The sequence below is a fragment of the Trichoderma reesei genome (assembly GCF_000167675.1).
Source record: "Trichoderma reesei QM6a unplaced genomic scaffold TRIREscaffold_2, whole genome shotgun sequence".
Lineage (NCBI taxonomy): Eukaryota > Fungi > Ascomycota > Sordariomycetes > Hypocreales > Hypocreaceae > Trichoderma > Trichoderma reesei.
Genome location: NW_006711149.1, coordinates 1,789,816 through 1,809,146, shown reverse-complemented (window position 1 = coordinate 1,809,146; position 19,331 = coordinate 1,789,816). Strand labels below are relative to the sequence as shown.

The following is a 19,331-nucleotide window of genomic DNA, read 5'->3' as shown; positions in this document are numbered from 1 at the left end:
TTTGTTTCTGCCATATCCCTTTTTTACGCATCTTTCTCCTCTTTCTTTTTCTTTTCATGCTCTTGTGCTTTTTTTTTGGTTCAGCAGGGCGTTTTACGTTGTATGATACATTTTTTTTTGTTCTTTTCCTCTCTTGTTTTGCAAGCAAGGCATCAAGGAGAGGCCAGCGGTTGGAGGACGGATGGTTATTTACAGGGAAAAAATCCAGGTGGATTGAGCGGTTTAGGGACATGAAAAACAAAGAAAGCGGTATATCCTCTCTCTCGTGCGTTGCTGTTGTGCCTTGCTCCGTTGGACCTTGAGCGGTGATTGTCGTCGTAATGACATCTGATAGTAGGTAGTATGTGTTTCATAAATGACTCTCATATATAACCCCATTATCACATAGGCAGGCATCAACACACACGCCACTGACACACTCAACCACTTCTCACTCCTCCCTCTTGTGCATAAGCCCCCTCTCCTCCGCCCCCTCGTCCTCCTCATCGCTCTCGGGAATATCCTCCAGCGCAAAGTACGCCGCCGAGCTCTCCGTCTCCTTCTGCACGTTCCCCCTCGTCAGGGCCCTCCTCCTCGCGGCAAGATACGACCAGACGCCGACGCCGCCGGCCTCGAACAAGATGAGCAGCGCGACCAGCGCGATGGCCAGCTTGCCAACGCCGTAGAGCAGCAGTCCCGCGAGGAGATTCGCCCAGCCGCTGACCAAGATGGTGAAGCCGAGGGCGATGTGCGCGTACGAGATCCACGTCCGGCGAAAGATGCGGATGAAATCCATGTGGTGGCGCCAGCCGAGGAGGACCTGCAGGGGCAGCAGCAGGCAGACAATGGCGACGCCGGCGATTTGGTGCGGCGAGCCAAAGACGCGGTCGCTCATGACGATGGCGGTGACGGCGCCGGAGAGGGCGCTCGCGGAGGCGGCGGCCTGGACGGCCCAGTGGTGCTTGAAGGCGCGGTCGGAGCCGGAGCGGATGGCCAGGGCGCCGAGGGGGAAGAGCAGCAGGAAGGCCGTTGTCATGAAGAAGCCGTGCAGGTGGGCGAGGGGCCGCGAGAGGAGCTTCTGCCACAGACCGGCTTGTGACGATGATGCCGTCATGGGCCGGTCCGAGGTGCCGACGTTGGCGTCCTTTTCGCTGGTGGTGGTGGTAACGTTGAGGTTGATGGCGGGAAAGCCGTCGGCGTGGTGCGAGGTGGCCGCGGCCATGTCGACGTAGAAGTGGCCGTAGCCGCCGTCGACGAGGGAGTGCATCTCGAGCTGGGCGTCGGCGGAAAAGGGCTTCATGTCCTGGTGGCTGTTCCACGCCCAGATCCAGGGCTGGGAGGCCGATTCGGGGGAGATTTCGGCGCCGGGCCAGTCGGAGCAGCCGTAGCAGACGGCGGAGGCAGAGGCCACGTACGCCGAGGAGGAGGAGGAGGAGGAGGAGGCATCATCGTCGTTGATCTTTGTCCAGCTCGTCTGGGCCACGCGGACGTCGAGATGCGAGCCGGCGGTGCCTTCATCGTCGTCCTGGGCGATGAGGACGGGCCGCGCATGGCCCGTCTTGACGGTGCGCACGCTGAGCGTCGGCGCGGAGGCCTCGGGATCGCCGTAGAGGACAAACATGAGGGATCCGGCCATCTTGGGCCCCGCGCCGACGGCGGTCCAGCCGAGCGACGACGAGTTGCCGCCGGCGGGCTGGACGGGGCGCCGGACGGAGAGGCTGAGGTAGATGTCGTGGGCCGAGGTGGAGTGGTTGTGGTAGAGGGAGAGGGCGACGCAGAAGTCGGCTTCGTTGCGGGCGAGGCCGAAGAGGCAGTACTGGGAGGGAGTGGCGGAGGCGAGGAGGGGGGAGAGGAGGGAGAGGAGGAGGAGGAGCATGATGGGATATTTGGTGAAGCTGGTGGTGGTGATGATGATGATGATGATTGATGATGCTTCTATGAGAGTGGGTGTATGTATATGCCGGCTTACACGACGAGCAGCCTCTAGGAAGCAGCAGCAGCTCAGAGGACCACAGAGTTCAGACTAGAGGACAAGAGACGGAGAGCTCTCACATGGTCAATTGACCGAGCATGACAAGAGAAGAGAAAAAAGAGAGAGAGAAGAAAAAATAAGAGAGTTGCTCCGCCGTTGTGGGTTGCACAAGAGTCGACTGACGCATGCGGAGCGAGAGGCGCTGCGATACGAAAGCTTGTAGCTAAGCTGTTATTTTTTTTGTGCTATCTCTCTATCAGGAGCGGAATCCTGCAGGACTAGCTAACGCATGGTGACCGGTATGACATATTTGCCTGAATGGATTGATGACAGGAAGAGACAAGGGGGGGAGGTAAAGATGACAGGTGCTGGATTTTTGCTATAAGAGAGAGGGGGCAAAGAGTGAATTTGGTGATGCTGTCAAGTGGAGGGATTTCGACTCATTGGAGTTCAGAGGATTGCGAGGATGGCTCTGTCTTGAGATGAGGATTCTGTACAGCTGTTGGTCGGCAAAAGGGATTCATCAGTATGTATCAACCGGCACTTGAATGAGCTGCTGTTGTGAAGTACCTAACATGAATACACGCAGTCCCAATACCGCGATTATGCAATGCAGCGGCAGGATTGCGCCAATGAGATGTCGACGCTTTCCAATTCATCAGCTTCGTCTCGAGATGCTCAGAGAATGGACAGCTCACGATATGTCCCACATACTACCTTTTATACACAGCCAGTCAACTTGACCAGAGACAACTTCAGATCTCAAAAATCCGGCATAGCAGCTTCAGTCCAACCATTCATCACCCGCCACAGCACAGCACAGCACAGCACAGCAACGCATCAGCCATGACCATCGCGGTAATACGTCTCAATTCTTCAACTCTCAAGCCACACACACTTTGATTCCCGCTCCTCCAACACCACAAAGACACACACAAAACGAAAGCACTGCTGATGTTTGATGAACTATTTGATCCTTTTTTAGGCCGTTGGGCAAATCTGCTCCACCGGATCAATCACTGCCAATCTGAACCAGTGCGTGAGATTGGTTGCCAAGGCGGCAGTTGGTGGCGCAAAAGTATGCCCTCACTCTCTCCCTACATACATACATACATACAAAACTATTCACTCTCCTCATCTACTATGTACTTTTCGTCCCCGCAAGTTTCGCCTCCTGGCTTGAGACTGTGGTGAGACTCTCTTGTCTGAGATGGCAGCCAAGGAGAGACTCGTCCCGCGGTGGATCCGAACCTTGTTGGAGAGTGAGGAAATGGAACACCAATACTAGCCTCGTGGAGAGTTTCATTACTACATGGATGAGATGGGACAGGGACGAGAGCATCCGGCTGTCTCGTCACCTCCTCAGCCCCCTGGGAGGTTTGCCGCTGGCCTTCAGCCATGTCTCAGAGGGGTGATGGCCTCCATCACAGCACCGTCACCATCCTATCACAAACAGCCGTTGTTGCATGCCTCGATCAGCGCCGTCCGAGTCCCCCGACTGCCAGACTGACTGACAACAAATCAATCCCGCAGGTCCTCTTCCTCCCGGAAGCCTCCGACTACATCGCCCTCAACGCCCAGGCCTCGCTCGACCTCGCCGTCCCGCAGGCATCCTCCCCGTTCGTCCAGGGCCTCCGCGCCGCCGCCAAGGCTCACTCCATTGCCGTCCACGTCGGCATCCACGACATCCCATCAACAACAAGAGACCACCACCACCACCAGCAGCAGCAGCAGCAGGACGCCAGCCCGCCCGCCCGCAAGATCCTCAACCGCGCGCTGTACATTGACGCCGACGGCACCGTCCAGGACGCGGCCACGTACGACAAGCTGCACGTCTTCGACTACGGCGCCCTCCGCGAGAGCGCCACCGTCCAGCCCGGCACGCGCCTCGTCCCGCCCTTTGACTCCCCCGTCGGCAGGATAGGCAGCCTGATCTGCTTCGACCTGCGCTTCCCGGAGACGGCTATCGCGCTGGCCCAGCCCGGCCTCAGCAGCCCCTGGGCCAGCCGCGCGGCGCAAATCATCACGTACCCGAGCGCCTTCACGCTGCGCACGGGCGAGGCGCACTGGGAGACGCTGCTCCGGGCGCGGGCCATTGAGACGCAGAGCTACGTCGTGGCCGCGGCGCAGGTCGGCCGGCACAACGAGAAGCGGGCGAGCTACGGCCGCAGCATGGTGGTTGATCCCTGGGGCAGGGTGCTGCTGTGCCTCCGGGGGGTGGCGGATGCCGAGGGCAATGCCGAGGACGGGGCCGTGGAGGAGATTGGCTTCGTGGACATTGATCTCGACGAGGTGGAGAGGGTGCGGAGGGAGATGCCGCTGCAGCGACGGACGTGAGTTGCCCCCTTTGACTCCCTTGATGAATATTGATATCGTGTACGGCACAGCACTGGGGTGAACTGACGAACTGATGTGATAGAGATGTCTATCCCGAGCTCACTGGGGCACGATGAAGCTTGAGAGCATGTCCCTAGCAACTTGGAACCTGATCTATTACCAGTAGACCCGTAGTAGCACATGCCTCTAGTAGTAGTAGCAGCAGCAACGTGGTAGAAGTGTCACGTCGTCGTTTTCAGGGCAGTAATACTACCGCCGCTTCGTGTAACGCGGCACATCTCCGATATCTGAGTCACAGCATCAACCATCTCGGCCAGGAGCCATTGCCGACTACCTACCTAGGTATTACCTTTACGGAACACGTACAAAGCTACGATGTAGGTAGGCAGCCAACAAGAGGACCTATGTATGTAACGAGCAAACGCACGCCCTGGCTCCCGTCGTTCCGTGCAGACAATCTAGCAAAAGGGGGGAGGGGGCGTGTACCCAAGGCAAACGGCGACATGTCTCCATAAACTTGACGTCCAACACGCACGTCTAGGAAGAAGACTGGAGTGCCGTGCGTGAGTGAGTATATCACTACCTAGGTGCTTGTTAACGGCATAATCTGTTAATGAAATCGATCGGGGACACGCAGGAAAGCAAACTACTAGTACCTTACTGGAGAGAAAGCTCGGGGATAATACATGCTAAGCGAAGCGCATCTGATACGCCCGATCTGGACCAGACCAAGCCGTTTCGTCTCTTCTACTTTGCCCTTTTCCGAGTACTTATGTGACAGAATGGTCATTCAAGTGTCACTGAACCGAGAAGCGGCTTGCGCGGGGACTTTGTCCGTATAAGCCGTGCCGTTCCTGGCGATGAGGCGGAAAAGTGAGGATGAAAAAAAGTAGATTTGTGATGGAATTTCAAGGGACGAGAGAGTTTGGTCATATATCGACTTGGAGCTAATCGGACGACTACTAAGGTAGTAGGTACATATATGCAGGTCTCACTTTGCGTAGGTAGGTTCTTCTTGTCCGATGAACGAAGGCACATCTCTTTGGTCCAAGGTACCTCTGCAGGATGGCGAAAAAACTCACAAGCGAAACACTGTGAATGGAACTGATAGCTAGACTGAACGTTTTTTTTTTTTTTTTTTCTTTCTTTTTTCGCTCGGATTCGTCTTACTAGAATGTGATTTCGATACGGAGTGGTGCAGCGAGGGCTGATGTAGACTGACAAACACCCGCCTTGAAGTTCTCGTCTTCTTAAAGTTGATCACAGTATGGTGCTTTGTACCTTGTCTGCACGTAAGTACATGTAGGTACGTATACGACCCAGAGCATCTGTAAAGGAGTCTCAACAGTACCTACAAAGGCGCAACTCCACACTTGAATCATACCTATATACAGGCAGAGCTTCATAAGGAAGAGGCGTCACCTCAAGACGAAGACCTGCATACATACAATATACAACATACACACACCCCCTTTCACTCCGCATATCCACCACACACCACAGCCCCCCTAATCTCCAATCTCCATCTCGCATCTTGCATCGTGCATCTGTCCAATATGTATCTTGCAGCTGTTCGTTCAGTAGTTCATTAACCCATCTTAATCTACTACTACCTTACTTATTACTACTACTACAACTGTAGTAGTCCATGCCTTGCATGAATCCAGCCGAGCTCTCCCTTTTTATTTGCTAGTTGTTCAACCAAAATCTTGGTAGGTAGTAGTGGAATTAGTTCCTGCAAGCCCGGTTTGCTTTTCCCCGGATCCCGGAGCTTTGGGTCCAGCTCCCTCGGTCTAGGTGCCAATGGTAGTACCATCCATCTCCCTTGCGTCGTCGTCGTTGTTAGGGGGGGGGGGGGGAATGTCTGTGATGTGTGATGTGTTTCACTCTTTTCTTTTTCTTTTTCTTTTTCTTTTTCTTTCATATTTTTCTTTCTGCTTTTTCTTTCTTAGTCGTTGAGGGTGCAGAGGTAGATAAAGCAAGTCAAGTACCAACCTAGCTACAGTACTTCTAAAGGCAAGCCAAAGCGTTAGATCGAGTGTTTGTCGACGGGAGGATAAGAAAAGATTGGTACCTTAGTATCCAAGGAGATGAGGAATCGGGCCCAGTTGTCCAACCAGATCAAACTAACGATGCGGCTGAAAAAGGGCCAACTCGACATTTGTATTATACCGTACCGCCAAGTCGGACGATCCCCTAAGGAAATCTGGTTTTTTTTTTTCTTCTTTTCTGTTTTTTGTCTCTTGTTTTTTTTCTCATCGTCTCCCTTGCAGGCTTAGATCCATCCATTATACCTACATGAATCCATCGTGTACTTGTACGTACATACATGTACTAGTTCCCCCAATAGTCTCAGCTCCCCAAAGCACACCCGACCAAAAACAAGAAAGAAAAAAAAAAAAGAAAAAAAAAAAAGAAAAAAGGCCAATAAACAGGGAAAATCTGCAAACGAAACAAGAACACTACTTAAAGAAAAGAAAAAAAAAAACAGAAGAAAGGGAAAAGGAAAAAGACAAGGCGGGCGTGTTCCCTCCGTCTCTCTCTCCCGTGTCTCAGCGCATTCATATCACAATCTTTTCTTTTTCTTCTGTAATCGTACCTGCATACATACATGTACCTTCATGTTACATGCAAGTTTTCCCCATCATCATGTACAACTAAGTGCCAAGATCTTGTTGTCTCTCGCCTGGGCGTTTCTTTCCCTTGCCGTGGCGAAATCTCTCCTTGCCCTTGTCTCTCTTCCTCTTCGCCTTCCCCCCTCCCGTGAACTCGAGCCAGCCTTTTTATCACACACAAATCACAGACACATCACAAACACATCGCAGGACCAGAACAAGGAAATTGAGCTACTACTAGCAAAAGCGATAGATGACTGGGTAGTATTGATCTTTACTTAATTCCATTCACAATTTTACATTGCAAAGACCAAGCAGAAGCAGAGGACAAATTGAGTAAGAGTAAATCAACATGTTTGACATGTTTGCCGTGAAGCAAGTTTCTATTCTATAATCGGGTTTTCTATCTAAACTTTGGAGAAAATGAAAAAAGACAGGGAAAAGGGGGGGTATCCTCCGGAGCCAATCTTCAGCTCGGGCCATGCATAGCCAACAACACGGCCAAAGGTCTTTTTGTGTGTGTGTGTGCTCTCTGCCAACCCCAGACTCATTGTACATTCGAGAGAGAAAAAGTAAAGAAAAAGAAAAGCAAAAAAGGCAAGGCAACAGGAGCGCTGGAACCAACCACTGCGTAATTGTGTTGTGTTGGTCGACGCCGCTTGTACCTGCATTGGTGCGATCCCCGCGAAGGAGCCCAACAGAATCGAGAAATCCGGGACAAATCCTTTGCAGGTATTTGTCACCCAAAGATGTCTATATGCAAAAGATCCCAATTTGAAGTTCGACAAATCCCAACCATTTTTGGCCTCTCCCACTCTTGCTCTCTCTCTCGCCTTCGTCCCCAGCATGGCTTGACCCTTGATGTTGGGGATGTGAAATGGCCCGATTGCTTCCATCTCGATCTCCGACAGAATCCGGAATGACACGAGAAATATTGAGAGAGGCAAAACAATCGGCATCGTTGGCGCGCATTCCAGTATGTGCCGCCCTTGTCAAGGGTAAAAGGGTAGCATAAGAGTCCCGGCCGAGGAGGGAGAGCAGAGAAAGAGGACAAGGGAAGCAGAAGAAAAACAACAACAAAACAACTGGGAAAATGAATCCCCGTAAACAAGTCCGTCTAAGTAAAACGCCGTTTCCCTTTTTTTCGGTGAAAGAGAAGGAATCCCGTTGAAATAGTAACATGTCCGAGATCACGCCGGTGATCTGGGAAAACCTCTGAGTAAAAGGAAAAGGCCTTGTTCAATCGTGCGAAGCGTTCTTTCGTTGGTCGACGGCGAATGTCTTGGAACAAAAAAAATCCGTCGTATGAGTCCCCGGGAGTGCGTATTAAGAGAGAGTATTAAGAAGTATTATGTGAGGCTCCATCGCTTGCGACTGAGCCTCGGAAAACGGGTGAAGACGAAGAGAAGGAGGATGGGGGCGTGGGCCGCATTCTTGGTGTTGAGCATTGCCGGAATCCCATGAGGTCGCGTCCCCATTTACTGAGGCTGAGGAGGAGGAGGCTTGGGGAGGCCAGTGGTGTCGTAGGCGCCACGGCCGAAGTTGGTGGGCTTGGAGCAGGACTCAATCATTTTGCTGGTGGTGTGAAGGTGAGCTTCTGCAGAGGGCATGTTTGTTAGCAAGGGCGGGATCGAGGAGGTGGAAGGGCCAAATGTGTATCTGCGTCGACTTACATTAAGAGGGTGTAGTAGTAGTATGAGGCAGTGTTTGGAATGTTCGTCAAAAGATGGATGACGAAGCAGCTGTGCGTGTGTGTGCGAGAGAGCGTGAATTGCCAGAGGGCGTAGTATTAGATTAAGTCGAGAGAGTGATGACGAGTCTTTTCAAGAGCCAAAGGAGTGGACTGATGTGTTGTTTCGTGGACGCCGGCGCGCAAGTAAAGAGAGTGTAACAAGGCAAAAGAGACGCAAAGGGATTAAGAGAGATGATGGTCGAAACCAGAAAACCGGAGGCGGGGAGCGAGAGGAATAAATAAACAAAAAAAGATCAAACAGCCTTTTCGATGGAAGCCGTAGGAATTAAGGGAATAGGGGCCCTTGTTGACGAACGGCAAGCTCTTGGTAGGCAATTAATTAAACGGGAGCGCACAAGTCGCTGTGGAGGGCAATCGGATACGCCGCTAAGAGAGAGCCGGACACGGGTACCTGACGCTGGTGCGAGAAACTGTGTGGATAATGGGGTGTGTGCCGTATTCGGGCCAGCACAGGGAGGAAAAAAGGAACGGACGGAGGGTGAGAGTGAGCGTGAGCAAGTGTGTAAGTAGGTAGTAGTAGTAGGTGTGTGAGGTGTGTGAGTGAGGTGTGGAGACCCGAGAGGTGTATGAGATGAGATGAGATGAGATGAAGAGGGCTTGGGTGTCGTGTTGCTGTTGTGCTTGTGCCTGGAGAGCGCGAACAGGATTGACGCTGCTGCTCTGGTGTATAAGTTGGCCGAGGGAGACAGACTGTTGAGTAGTGTGTGTTTGTGTGTGTATGAGAGAGTGTTTGTATTGATTGTATTGCCTGTTGAGGAATGGGAGAGGTTGGATGAAGAGAATCGGGAGGGGGAGGGAGGGAGCCCTTTTGTAGGTATTGAGTTGCGACAAGACAAGACTCGTCTCTCTTTTCCTTTCCTTCTCGATGCAAACAAACACTCGCAAGGAAAAAAAGGAACCTTTGGTCCAGGAGAAACACAAGCAAAAACAAAAACGACACACCAGACGCTTCCAAGGTACCGGTATACCTCGTCTGGCGGCGGAATCCCAGGCGAAAAAAAAAAAAGACGACGTTCCAGAGGGATGGATGCCAAAATTGCCCGTCTTAGGCCCGGCTCTGTGGGAGCGACAAGGGAGCCAGGGGAAAAGGAGGGTACCGGGATGGGCAGGGATGGATGCCATCATGTACATACCCTGTCCGTCTGGTTCTGGAGGCTGCATCTACTGTACCTTGTGTAAGTACATACACCAGTACAACATTGCATCCAGGCCTTGCATCCGCGGCAGCTGTCACTTTGGTTGGGGGGGCGAGGCATCATATGCAGACCCATGATGTCTTTTTTTCGTTCCTGGAACAGTGGAGCCCTGCAGCCCTGGTCAAACCATGTCGGCGGCGCGGACGGTGGAGCCGCAGGCATATTGATTCAATCGCTGGTGTGGGAGGAGAGAAAGAGAGAGAGAGAGAGAGAGAGAGAGAGAGAGATGAAGCCATTCTGATGGAGACCAGGAGATGCTGGTCATGGCTGGGACCTTCCAGTCATTGAGGTCAGGAGCACCCACCTCCTACCTTCCTATGGAAGCCACAGGCTACCTAGTAGTGCAAGCGGCTGGTGTGAGGCGAGCTGCGCTGTATTACAGGCGCTGCGGCCACTGTAGCTCCCGAGGCAGCCCGTCCGGGGCGCTGGGAGCATGTGCTGTGGCATCCATCCAATCCATCCAAATCCAGTGCATCCAAATTCAACCGCCGCGCGTCGCTTTCAAGGTTCTACATGATGGATGCGTACCTGTACAGACAGCCCTGGAGAGGAGCTATCCATAGTACCTACCTAAATGTCAGCAGCAGGTCGAGGCGAGCTGGAGCTTCACGCCGCCACGCCCCTGGTCAGCCCGACCCAAAACGCTGGGCTGCAACTCTATTCATGCTCCAGAGGGTGCCTCGTATTATCGAGTCGAGAGTTTTGTGCCAGCTGCCTTGCCTTACCTTACCTGACCTTATGCAGTGCGAGTAAGTTGGACTCGATACCTCCTACATACGACTGTATCATTGGCGTAAGTAGGTACTCATACTGTAGATGTATTGGATACTGTCGCCAGGCACCGCAGCTGCTATTAATGGAAGCCGTTACAATGATGCCGTCAGTCCGTCTGTCATTGGAGTCAGTCACTCAGGCAACATTATGCCGTCAGACATGCGCCCTGGCACTACCTACCTAATTACTCGTGCACATCAATGTACATCAAATAATACCTCGCTGTATCTCTTCAGCAACATGTCGCACAAGATCACAGCAACTTCAGACGACATGTCCAACCCTCGGGTACCACCGCCGTGGCGTGTTCATCAATTTACAGCCCGGACACGCGAGAAACAACGTTTGATCCAAGCCTCGATCCATCGGCCATCTTACCGTATCCGCGAAAAACAGAGCGAGCGAGCCAGAGGAACCTACTCTAATTATCCACGTACCTAATACCAATTGCCCGAGTCCAGCAGCCCCAGGCATTCTCCCGGCACCGTGTACCTGGTTCAGGAACGAAGGGGGAGAGAAAAGGTCCCGTCCTGACCGGCCGCACTTTGCAGGCAGCTAGTCTAGGTAGTTACCCAGGCAAATCACTCCCTGACGAGAGAGCCTCATTAGTGGAGCAGCTACCAGACTCCTGTCCCTCTTCTGCCTGCACCACCACCACCCCCATCCGTGTCCATGAACGGAAACGGTACTTGTTTCCTGCAGGCACCGTCCGCACGGGAACGGTATTTGCACCCCCGATCATGCATGTATCTTGCATGTAGCTGTTGCATGCAGGGTCCTGCAGGTCCTGGAGGAAGCCGCTTGCTGCTGCTGCTGGTGGTCCTGCTACTGGTCCTGCGCCTTGCTTGTTCCAGAGCCCTTCCGTCGCGCCGGCATCAGCTCCCCGGAGCTCCAGGCCGGGTAAGACAGGGCTCCTCCCAGGGAGCCAGCCAAGGGGAGGGGAGATAGCGGCACTTTTCTCTCTGAGAATTCTGCTGTATTTTTCGTCTCCCTGTTGGCTGGTGATTTTCTTGTGCTTCATTATTGTTTTCTTTTTCCATCCCGTCTCTGTCATTTTTCGGGTTCGTGTCTAGGCTCTTCGGATGACGGGACCAAACCAAAGGAGATGACAGATCCAGGGGAAGAGACCCGAGGAAACGGCATCACAGTAAACGACGGGACATGCAAACGAGCCACATACATGTGTTTTACGCTACCTACCTACCTACCTGGTAGGCCAAGCTACTTGTACCTTCAAACTCTTTCCACTGCCTCCTACGGCAACCTGGGAATTGGACAACAGAACTCCTCCCCGAGAGCTCCATCCATAGAGAAAAGTCCCCCGATAAATCCACAGTCCAGGCGCTACTTTAAGTTCCTTCTTTTCCCGCCTTTGCATTACTAGTAGGTGCTTCATCCAGCTAGTCCCCTTACGGAACTGTTATTACATTGCAGTTCCAGCTCTTTTGCCCATCTAGTGTCCCCCAACTTAGGCGCTATGTCGCACTCAGCATAGCGCATCTACCCGAAACGGTAGCTTCGAATTCGTCCCGCTGCAACAGAAGTCTTCTAGAAACGGAGCCGGCCGTGCTATTACTGTAATCTGTTCCATGTAGGTACTTTCGTACCCCCCGACGGCTTAGAAGCAAGCTCGCTCGCAGCGTCAATGCAAACAGGCTCGAGGCGAAGGCCGTGAGAGGCCAAGCTGCTCGGTCAGCTGCGTGCCGTCTGTACCAGCATTTTTCCCCCTCGCTTTATCTTCTAATACTGGGTGAATCTATTTGGCTGATACTTCGAGTTTTGTGCTATTCCGTGTTAAGCAGCAATTTTGACTCCCTTGCAGAGGCAAGATGCGGCTCACGCTTGCTGCTGCTAAGCTTGCTGCTGCTAAGCTTGCTGCTGCGGCAGCATCGTCGGCTGAACTTCCGCTCGCTCGGAACATGACTTACCCAACCCCAGGCTGCAAGTACATACACTTGGGCAATCGATCAATCACAGAGACATCAACTTTCGGCCCCAGAATAAACGGCTGCAGTGGCGAATTGCAAGGAGAGATGAGACAAATGTGCCCATCTGCCTACGAGTAAGTCCAACATCCCATACCTAACCTTGCCGTGAGAATTACCCAGTACCTGTATGCACACGCCGCGGCAGCTGCTGCTGCTGTTATTACCACCTGTTTGCCGTGGCACCGTTCCCTCCCGCCGATCCCGAGTCATTGCAAACCCCGTCCCCCTCTCGGCTTTTTCCTTTTTTTTTTTTTCTTCTGCTTTCTTGTTATTCTTTTGCCGCCGTGTCTCGGTCCGTGTCCCGCGGGAGCGGTTCCGGGCCAATTTCCACTGCTTTTAGGCTGGGTCCAGAGCTGCTATGTACTGGCTCCAGAGGTACATGATAGACGAACGGCGAGAGGATCAACAGGGAAACGGCCGCATGTCTAACACCCTAATCAACCGTCCCGAGAAAAAAAGAAAAGGAATCATAAGAGGTAACAAGAATCAAGGTGGCAAGTGAGAAGAGATACATCAGAAACGGCACATCCAGGCCGGTATACCTTGGCAGGCAAAGGGAGTTTCACAATTGCCTGGGCTTGGTGGTGGTGGCGTTTTCTCATCGACACGCCTCCAGCTCCCCTTGCTCACTTATACTTACCTAGGTACCTTAGCTTCCTCGGACGGCCGTGCCTGAGCTCCCCGGTGCCGTGTTTGTACTTGCTTTTGCTGTGAGAATTTGGGCGCCACGAAACGCCGCAACTGACTTGCGTTGTTGTCCTCCCTTTCAGCTCCGATCTCAGTTGGCATGATTGTCGTTTGATTCGACAGGGCTGCTGCACTGTACTGTAGGGGCGAGGGGAGGGGGGGGGGGGGGGGGGGGGGGGGGGGGGTTCCAGCTCTCCTGGTCTACCCTTCCCAGATGCCCTGTGTTTCCACCCTTGAATTCGATGTACTTGCGCGGCACTTGCATGATGGGGACACGGTAGGGAATAAGGTAGCAGCGCTATTGCATGTGCCGTGTTACCTGCAGAGCGGGAAGTGCAGGTGACATTGATCCATCTGCCGGCAAGACGAAGTTCATCTGATAGCAGCCCGCTTCTGTCTTTCCTTGCTCGGCTGAGACGTAAAAGCTAAAGTGCTACTGCTCAGCTTCTGTGCCTCTCTCTGGATAACACCAGCTGTGCACTGCTAACCTAGAATAGAGTGACGGCCTTTGAATCGTGCCACCTCCGTGATGGCCCTACCAGATCAATGTCTGTCAATCGTACCATTGATGTCATTGGCCCAGTGATACGAAGTGTGCCCTTCAGTACAATTCTGGAAGAATTGCAGCTCGTGGGAATTTCGTGGGTTGCGGTTACCTCGCACGCTCCTGCCTCCAACGGACAAAAGCAACAGGCATGAACCCAGGGTGTCTCCTGCAGCATTATGCTTCACCGCCCAGGTCCTCACCAAAACACAAGATCCATATCAAGGTGTCTTCTCTTGGTGAACGATCAAATGCATTATGCTCATACCTTACCTCCCTACATACTACAGACTGGTCATCGGAGCACTCCGCAGCATCTTTCAGGGTAATTGACTCTTCCGCACGGTGCTTGTTTCGACATCCAATGCTTGTCAACCTCGCTGGGCTTCGGTTCAGGCCACGATCGTCCCGAAGACCCCTATGCCGGCATTAAGGAGAAGTGCCGCTCCTCAGCTGTTGCCTCGTCGGCTTTCTCCGAATACACGGAGATGCATTGGCATTGCAATAAGGGAGACTGCAGAGAATTGCATACGTGTACCGACCAAAGGAGCACCAGCCCAGGGTTGCTGGCCGTGAACAAGCATTTGCCCAGGCAAGCAAGGCAAAAGGGCCTTCGCCGATGTCCACCATTGGGCGTCCCTGATCGACCATGATGCGAGCGTCGCATCATCCTCAAACCAAGGCAGTCCAGGGCAATCCAAGGCCTGCAGTGGATACGACGCAGCTTGGCCACAGGGCCTTGCTCGTGCAGCCCCTTGCCAGGTTATCAAGCAGCAGCAGCAGCAGCAACAGCATGGCAGGTCGAGTGGCTGCACAAGGCCGCGTTTGGAATACCACACATGAAGCATGGCAATATGCATGTGCCAGTCAGTGGCACAGCGTTTGTTTGTCTCCCAGCACAGAGCCCGCCGTCACGACTCCGTCCTGTGCCACGTCAAGGCGGATATGACCGTCCATCGCCTATCTGGTGATAGTCTCGGAGATTCTACTCGGCCCGCGCCTGTAGTAAACCGTCCCAGGGATCTGGACGTTGCTAGCTGAATGTAACGGAATCGAAGGCTCGTTAGCAAGCTGGTCGCGCCGAGCTGTTCAGCAGCGAATCCGTCTTCTGCTGCGCCTGATGGAGCCGACGCGGAGCGAGTGGTTGCACCAACCGCAGGCGGGCCACCGGAATTGACCTCCCGCAATCAGTCTGTCGACATCTTCATCAATCCCTCCTGCGAGAGGATGGCGGTAGAGCAGTCTAGACTGCATTTACCAGGTTTCGGGTGCCGAATGGCTTTGCGCGCTATTCCTCAGCTTCCCGAGCGAGGCGAAAGAGGCTTGCGAAGCAGACAAACATGCTGTACATGTGCAGTCTTCCTTCAGCTATCCGCGTTTGCCATGTCGGTCGCCCCAATGCCTGACCAGCTGCATGGAAATCCTTCTCGAAGCTATGCGACGGCCCTGTATGCCTTGGGCCTGCAGGACTAGTTGCACAAAGTCGCACAAGGTGATTTGTACGAAGCGTCCGCAGGGGAGGGGGAGCAGCCGTTTCCAGAACAAGGACGGAATGCTCATACGGAGTGCTTGCTGCTGGGTGCAACGTGCCCTTGGCAAGCTGTGGTCCACAGCAGAGCTTCTTCCAAGCTTCTCCCTCTGTTCCAGGAGTACAGTACGGGGCACCAAAACCCGCATTTCAGGCAGCGGACAGAAGGCGAACGGCAGGGCTGGCTTCGGCAGCACTCTGCAGCGTCACCCAGGGTCTCTCCGGTCTCTCCCCTGATGTTATGCGTCCTCTGTCCTGTGTCTGTGGAAGCTTTCTAGAAGATGGAAACGCCCTTCCGAGATTGGGGTTCCCCACAGACTCCGTTCATTCTCGAAACATGGACCGAGGGGACTTGTCGACAGTGCGAACATTTGCTCGGCCGCTTGTTCATAGGAGGGCTCTTGGTGACCTTGGTGAGGCACAAGGGTCCCATGACTTGTCGCCGTCGATAGAACTAGGGGCTGGGGGGGTGAGGGCTTGTAGCTTGTTCTGCACGGAGTACAACACATCGACGATCGGTCCGTTCCACTCAAACTTCGGCCAACTGTCGCCTTTCTGCCGTCCGCACGGAAGACAGAGGAATCCCGGCACGGCTCTACTCTTGACACGTAGCGGAGCACAATTCACAGGCCGGAACCTATCCGTTGTCGCCATGGGTCTTTGTCGCGCCAGGGAAGCGGCTGGGCAACAACGAGACGACGGCAATATGACCTGGAGCAGCAGTGAGAGGGTGTCTTCTGTTGACAGCAAGGACAAGACGTGTCAGTTCTCGGGTGAGATCCACCCAAATGGCTTCTCAAGTGCTCTACAGCCGCGGCGTAGCATGCATGTGGCGGCATATAGATGGCTATTGCAGAGTCAAGGTTCACGGTTCGCGCACACGACGACACGATACATCGCGGCACCGCTCTGATATTGAACAATCCTGTGCCAGTACATACGGGGTGCTTCTCGACTCCAAATGCTCTGCAGGCATCTGCGGCCCCGTCCCATGTTCATGCCGACTCTCAGGTACACCCATACCCAGGGGGACTCGCGCCATACTGGAGTCGTGAGTGTTGAACGCTGAGAAATCCCCAGCATGCCCCGTGTTTGTGATCAGCCAAGTGGATTTGGAAATAGCTACGCCTGGCAGAATCTTCAGCGGACGCTCGGTTGCACCCTGTCAGCCGTTATCCGCATATTCGACCCTTGCTCACAGCAATACCTGCAGGGCGATAATGGAGTACTACTAGCATCGTCGATTCGTGCAGCACTCAGCCGACGACCTTTGGGCAATTTGAAAGGAAGCAACAAGTACTATTACGTTTCGTTGCTAATACAAGCTTGAGAAAACGGCGCAGCCTGGCCATCGATCCCTGCACCGGATGCTCTTCCGCCGGTGAGATGAGGTCAAACAAGCAAGGCCTGTGGTTGGTTACCAACTTTTGGAAATGGCAGCGGAATGCGTGGCCCAGCCGTCATCAAATGAAACAATCGCCAGAAGCACACCAAGATTGCTGCTAGCGGTTTAGAGCAAGATTGCGGCCAATCTCGACGAGTCGTATTCGTACAGCGTGTGTACATGCCTACATGAGTGCACACGACAGATGCCATCCATTTGCATCAGTGGTCCCCCCTTGAGGTTCCCGTGCGATGACTCGCGAGTCGACAACATCATGGAGAAGGGACGGACCGGCATTGATTGTGTCGCTGTCAAGCACGGAGCAGCAGCAGGATTACGGAGCACGGCAATGCGTCTGGCACGCATGCAGGACGGTATCGCCGTGTTCGCCTCGCCGCATCTTGAGCTGAGAGATGGAGCCGGAGAAATGCTGCGTCTGGAGTCTGGACCCTTGGCCTCTTTCCCCGTTTCTGCATCGCCGTGGGTTGAGAATCATGCATGCCCTGGCGACGAAGCGCCTGCTTCTTACGAACACGAGCATGCCTCTGCGGTTTATTACGGATGATGCCGTCAAAGGGGAACCGGCAGCAAGAGCCGCGCCGTGCAAGTGGCCGTTTCAAGAACAACAGCGATGCGATTCAGGGCAGCTAATTGGCATTCAGGCACAACTGCTGCTGGATTTGGCAAAAGCCACCAAGCCAGTGCCACGTTTCTCCCCCCTTCCCCGGGACCCATGTCTCCAATGTTTCTTCTTCAAGCATGGGGGTTGTCAAACGCCACCGAAACGGCGTGACTGTGTGCGGGTCCGAAGTGTTCATTCAACTTTCATACTCAATACAATGTCAACAATCACCTGAGCGTTAGGATGTCAAAGAGATCGTAAGGCCAGTCTGGGATGTACATACAAGCAATCTCTCCTAATGCATCTCCGGCGTGCTGGATCCAGGCAATCTCCCTCGGTTACTGAGTGCCAAGTGCGTTTGCCCGGGGACTAGGATTTCACCAAATCCATCAGGGCGGGTTTCCCAACGATTCCCCTAGGGTCATTGGCGCCGGGGAGCGCTTCCGCCTGGGAATGTTCCCCTGGGCAACCGAGTTTCTAGTACTACTAGCAGCCCGATGGAGAGAGACGAAGAAGCAGAAAGAAGAAGAAGAAGAAGAAGCGAAGGGATTGACTTCCCTGTCCGACCCAACAGCCAGGACAGCGGATGGAGGCTGGCCGGCGCGCGGCAGAGCTCGCTGATAACCATCGGCCGTAACAGCCCCGTGCTAGCAAGGGGGGGGGGGTTTGTCTGAATGAGGCCGTTTCGCTTCGGTGGGCACGAATAATAATGGTGGAGGACGAACCAGTCTTTCTGACTTCTAGAAGCCCCCCCTCTGGTCACCTGTCACGATCTGTATTGTCGGGGAAGCTAGGCAGTGAGGGCCGGGAGCGTAGTACTATGTATATTGGAGATGCTGCTACTGCCCTGGTCATGTGCTTGGCCCTTCATATGAGTCGGCAGTACTGGTAATACCATTGCCAATTGCGGAAGAACCCGTGTATGGCGGCCAATCTCGGCATTCGAGAACGTGTTCTGGAAGCATTCGAGAGAAGCATTCGTATGCGATGGGATGCAAGGGTGGCTTTGTGTGACTCTTTCCCGTTCGTCCCATGCGGAAGCGTGGGCTACGTGCAGGTACTACATACAACGGCTGTCATTGAACTTGCGGCATGCCATGATGATTCGATATCCAGGAGAACAGGGATGGCCTTGACAAGTGAGCAAGCCTCTATCATCTTTGTTGAAGATGAAGAGAGAGACAGTCAGTGGAACACGCCACGTCACATGGAAAAGTCATGTCATGGTGTGACCCTCGGTGCTGCCGCCGGCCGTCGAGGCAGGCCGGCTCAGAGACATTTTCCCCCGGTGAGTATGCTCTTGGGGATAGTTTTGTGGTTGCTGAGGGCGTCAATATGAGGCCATGGATGGGAATTCACGGTTAGCAGCGTGCGGCTCGTACGAGGCATGGGGACGTGTCAGTTGTGGCGGGCAGGTTTTGGCGATATTTCAATAGTTTCGGTGTGGTTCTCGGTTCGAAGGATTGGGAAGAATAGCAACAGGAGCTGGGTTGAGTAAGGGGAATGGGTGCTTTTGCGTGCAAATAGTAGGGGGAACCTTTCCTTCGTTGGCTTGATGGCGTTGAAGGGATATGCTTGACAGCAGCTGGAGACTTGTCATGGTGGCTCGAGAAGAGCTCGGCGAGCTTGATGTTACTTGGCTTTTGATGTGAAAGTTGCATCATGACTCTGGAAAGGGGAACGGTTAGGAGATGGCACGACTGCAGTTTGTGCCGAGCAAGGCCATATGATGAGGTATGGGCATTAGGTATGGCAGACGTCGTGTGTAAGATTAAGGTATGTTGGTAGCAGGCAGTGTGTTTATTACCAAGTGTTGACTTTGTATTGTGCTGGAGAGCATTAGCGACGGAACTTGACGACTTCAAGTGGTATACTCTGTCGCTTCAGGAATTCCCATCTGTAAATATCAAGTACGTTGACTCACCACGTCAGCGAACGTGATATATACGTCT

The 19,331-nt window shown here is 53.5% G+C and overlaps 3 protein-coding genes across 3 annotated transcripts; 1 reads left to right on the top strand and 2 right to left on the bottom strand.

The window, feature by feature from the left end:
- Window positions 1-430: 430 nt before the first annotated feature.
- On the bottom strand, window positions 431-2,055 carry TRIREDRAFT_120257 (uncharacterized protein; the record flags this gene model as incomplete). The annotated part of the gene is made up of 1 exon (XM_006962170.1): window positions 431-2,055. Exon 1 carries the CDS (start codon window positions 1,853-1,855, stop codon window positions 431-433), a length of 1,425 nt encoding a protein of 474 aa, XP_006962232.1. The 5' UTR covers window positions 1,856-2,055.
- Window positions 2,056-2,797: 742 nt separating this feature from the next.
- TRIREDRAFT_103960 (uncharacterized protein) lies at window positions 2,798-4,288 on the top strand (the record flags this gene model as incomplete). Its single annotated transcript, XM_006962383.1, has 3 exons — window positions 2,798-2,809; window positions 2,937-3,029; window positions 3,485-4,288. The coding sequence occupies 3 exons, from the start codon at window positions 2,798-2,800 to the stop codon at window positions 4,286-4,288; spliced, it is 909 nt and encodes a 302-aa protein (XP_006962445.1).
- Window positions 4,289-8,381: 4,093 nt separating this feature from the next.
- Window positions 8,382-11,647, bottom strand: TRIREDRAFT_103959 (uncharacterized protein; the record flags this gene model as incomplete). The annotated part of the gene is made up of 6 exons (XM_006962169.1): window positions 8,382-8,562; window positions 9,048-9,346; window positions 9,790-9,820; window positions 10,583-10,632; window positions 11,005-11,047; window positions 11,199-11,647. The coding sequence occupies 6 exons, from the start codon at window positions 11,645-11,647 to the stop codon at window positions 8,382-8,384; spliced, it is 1,053 nt and encodes a 350-aa protein (XP_006962231.1).
- Between the last annotated feature and the right edge of the window lie 7,684 nt (window positions 11,648-19,331).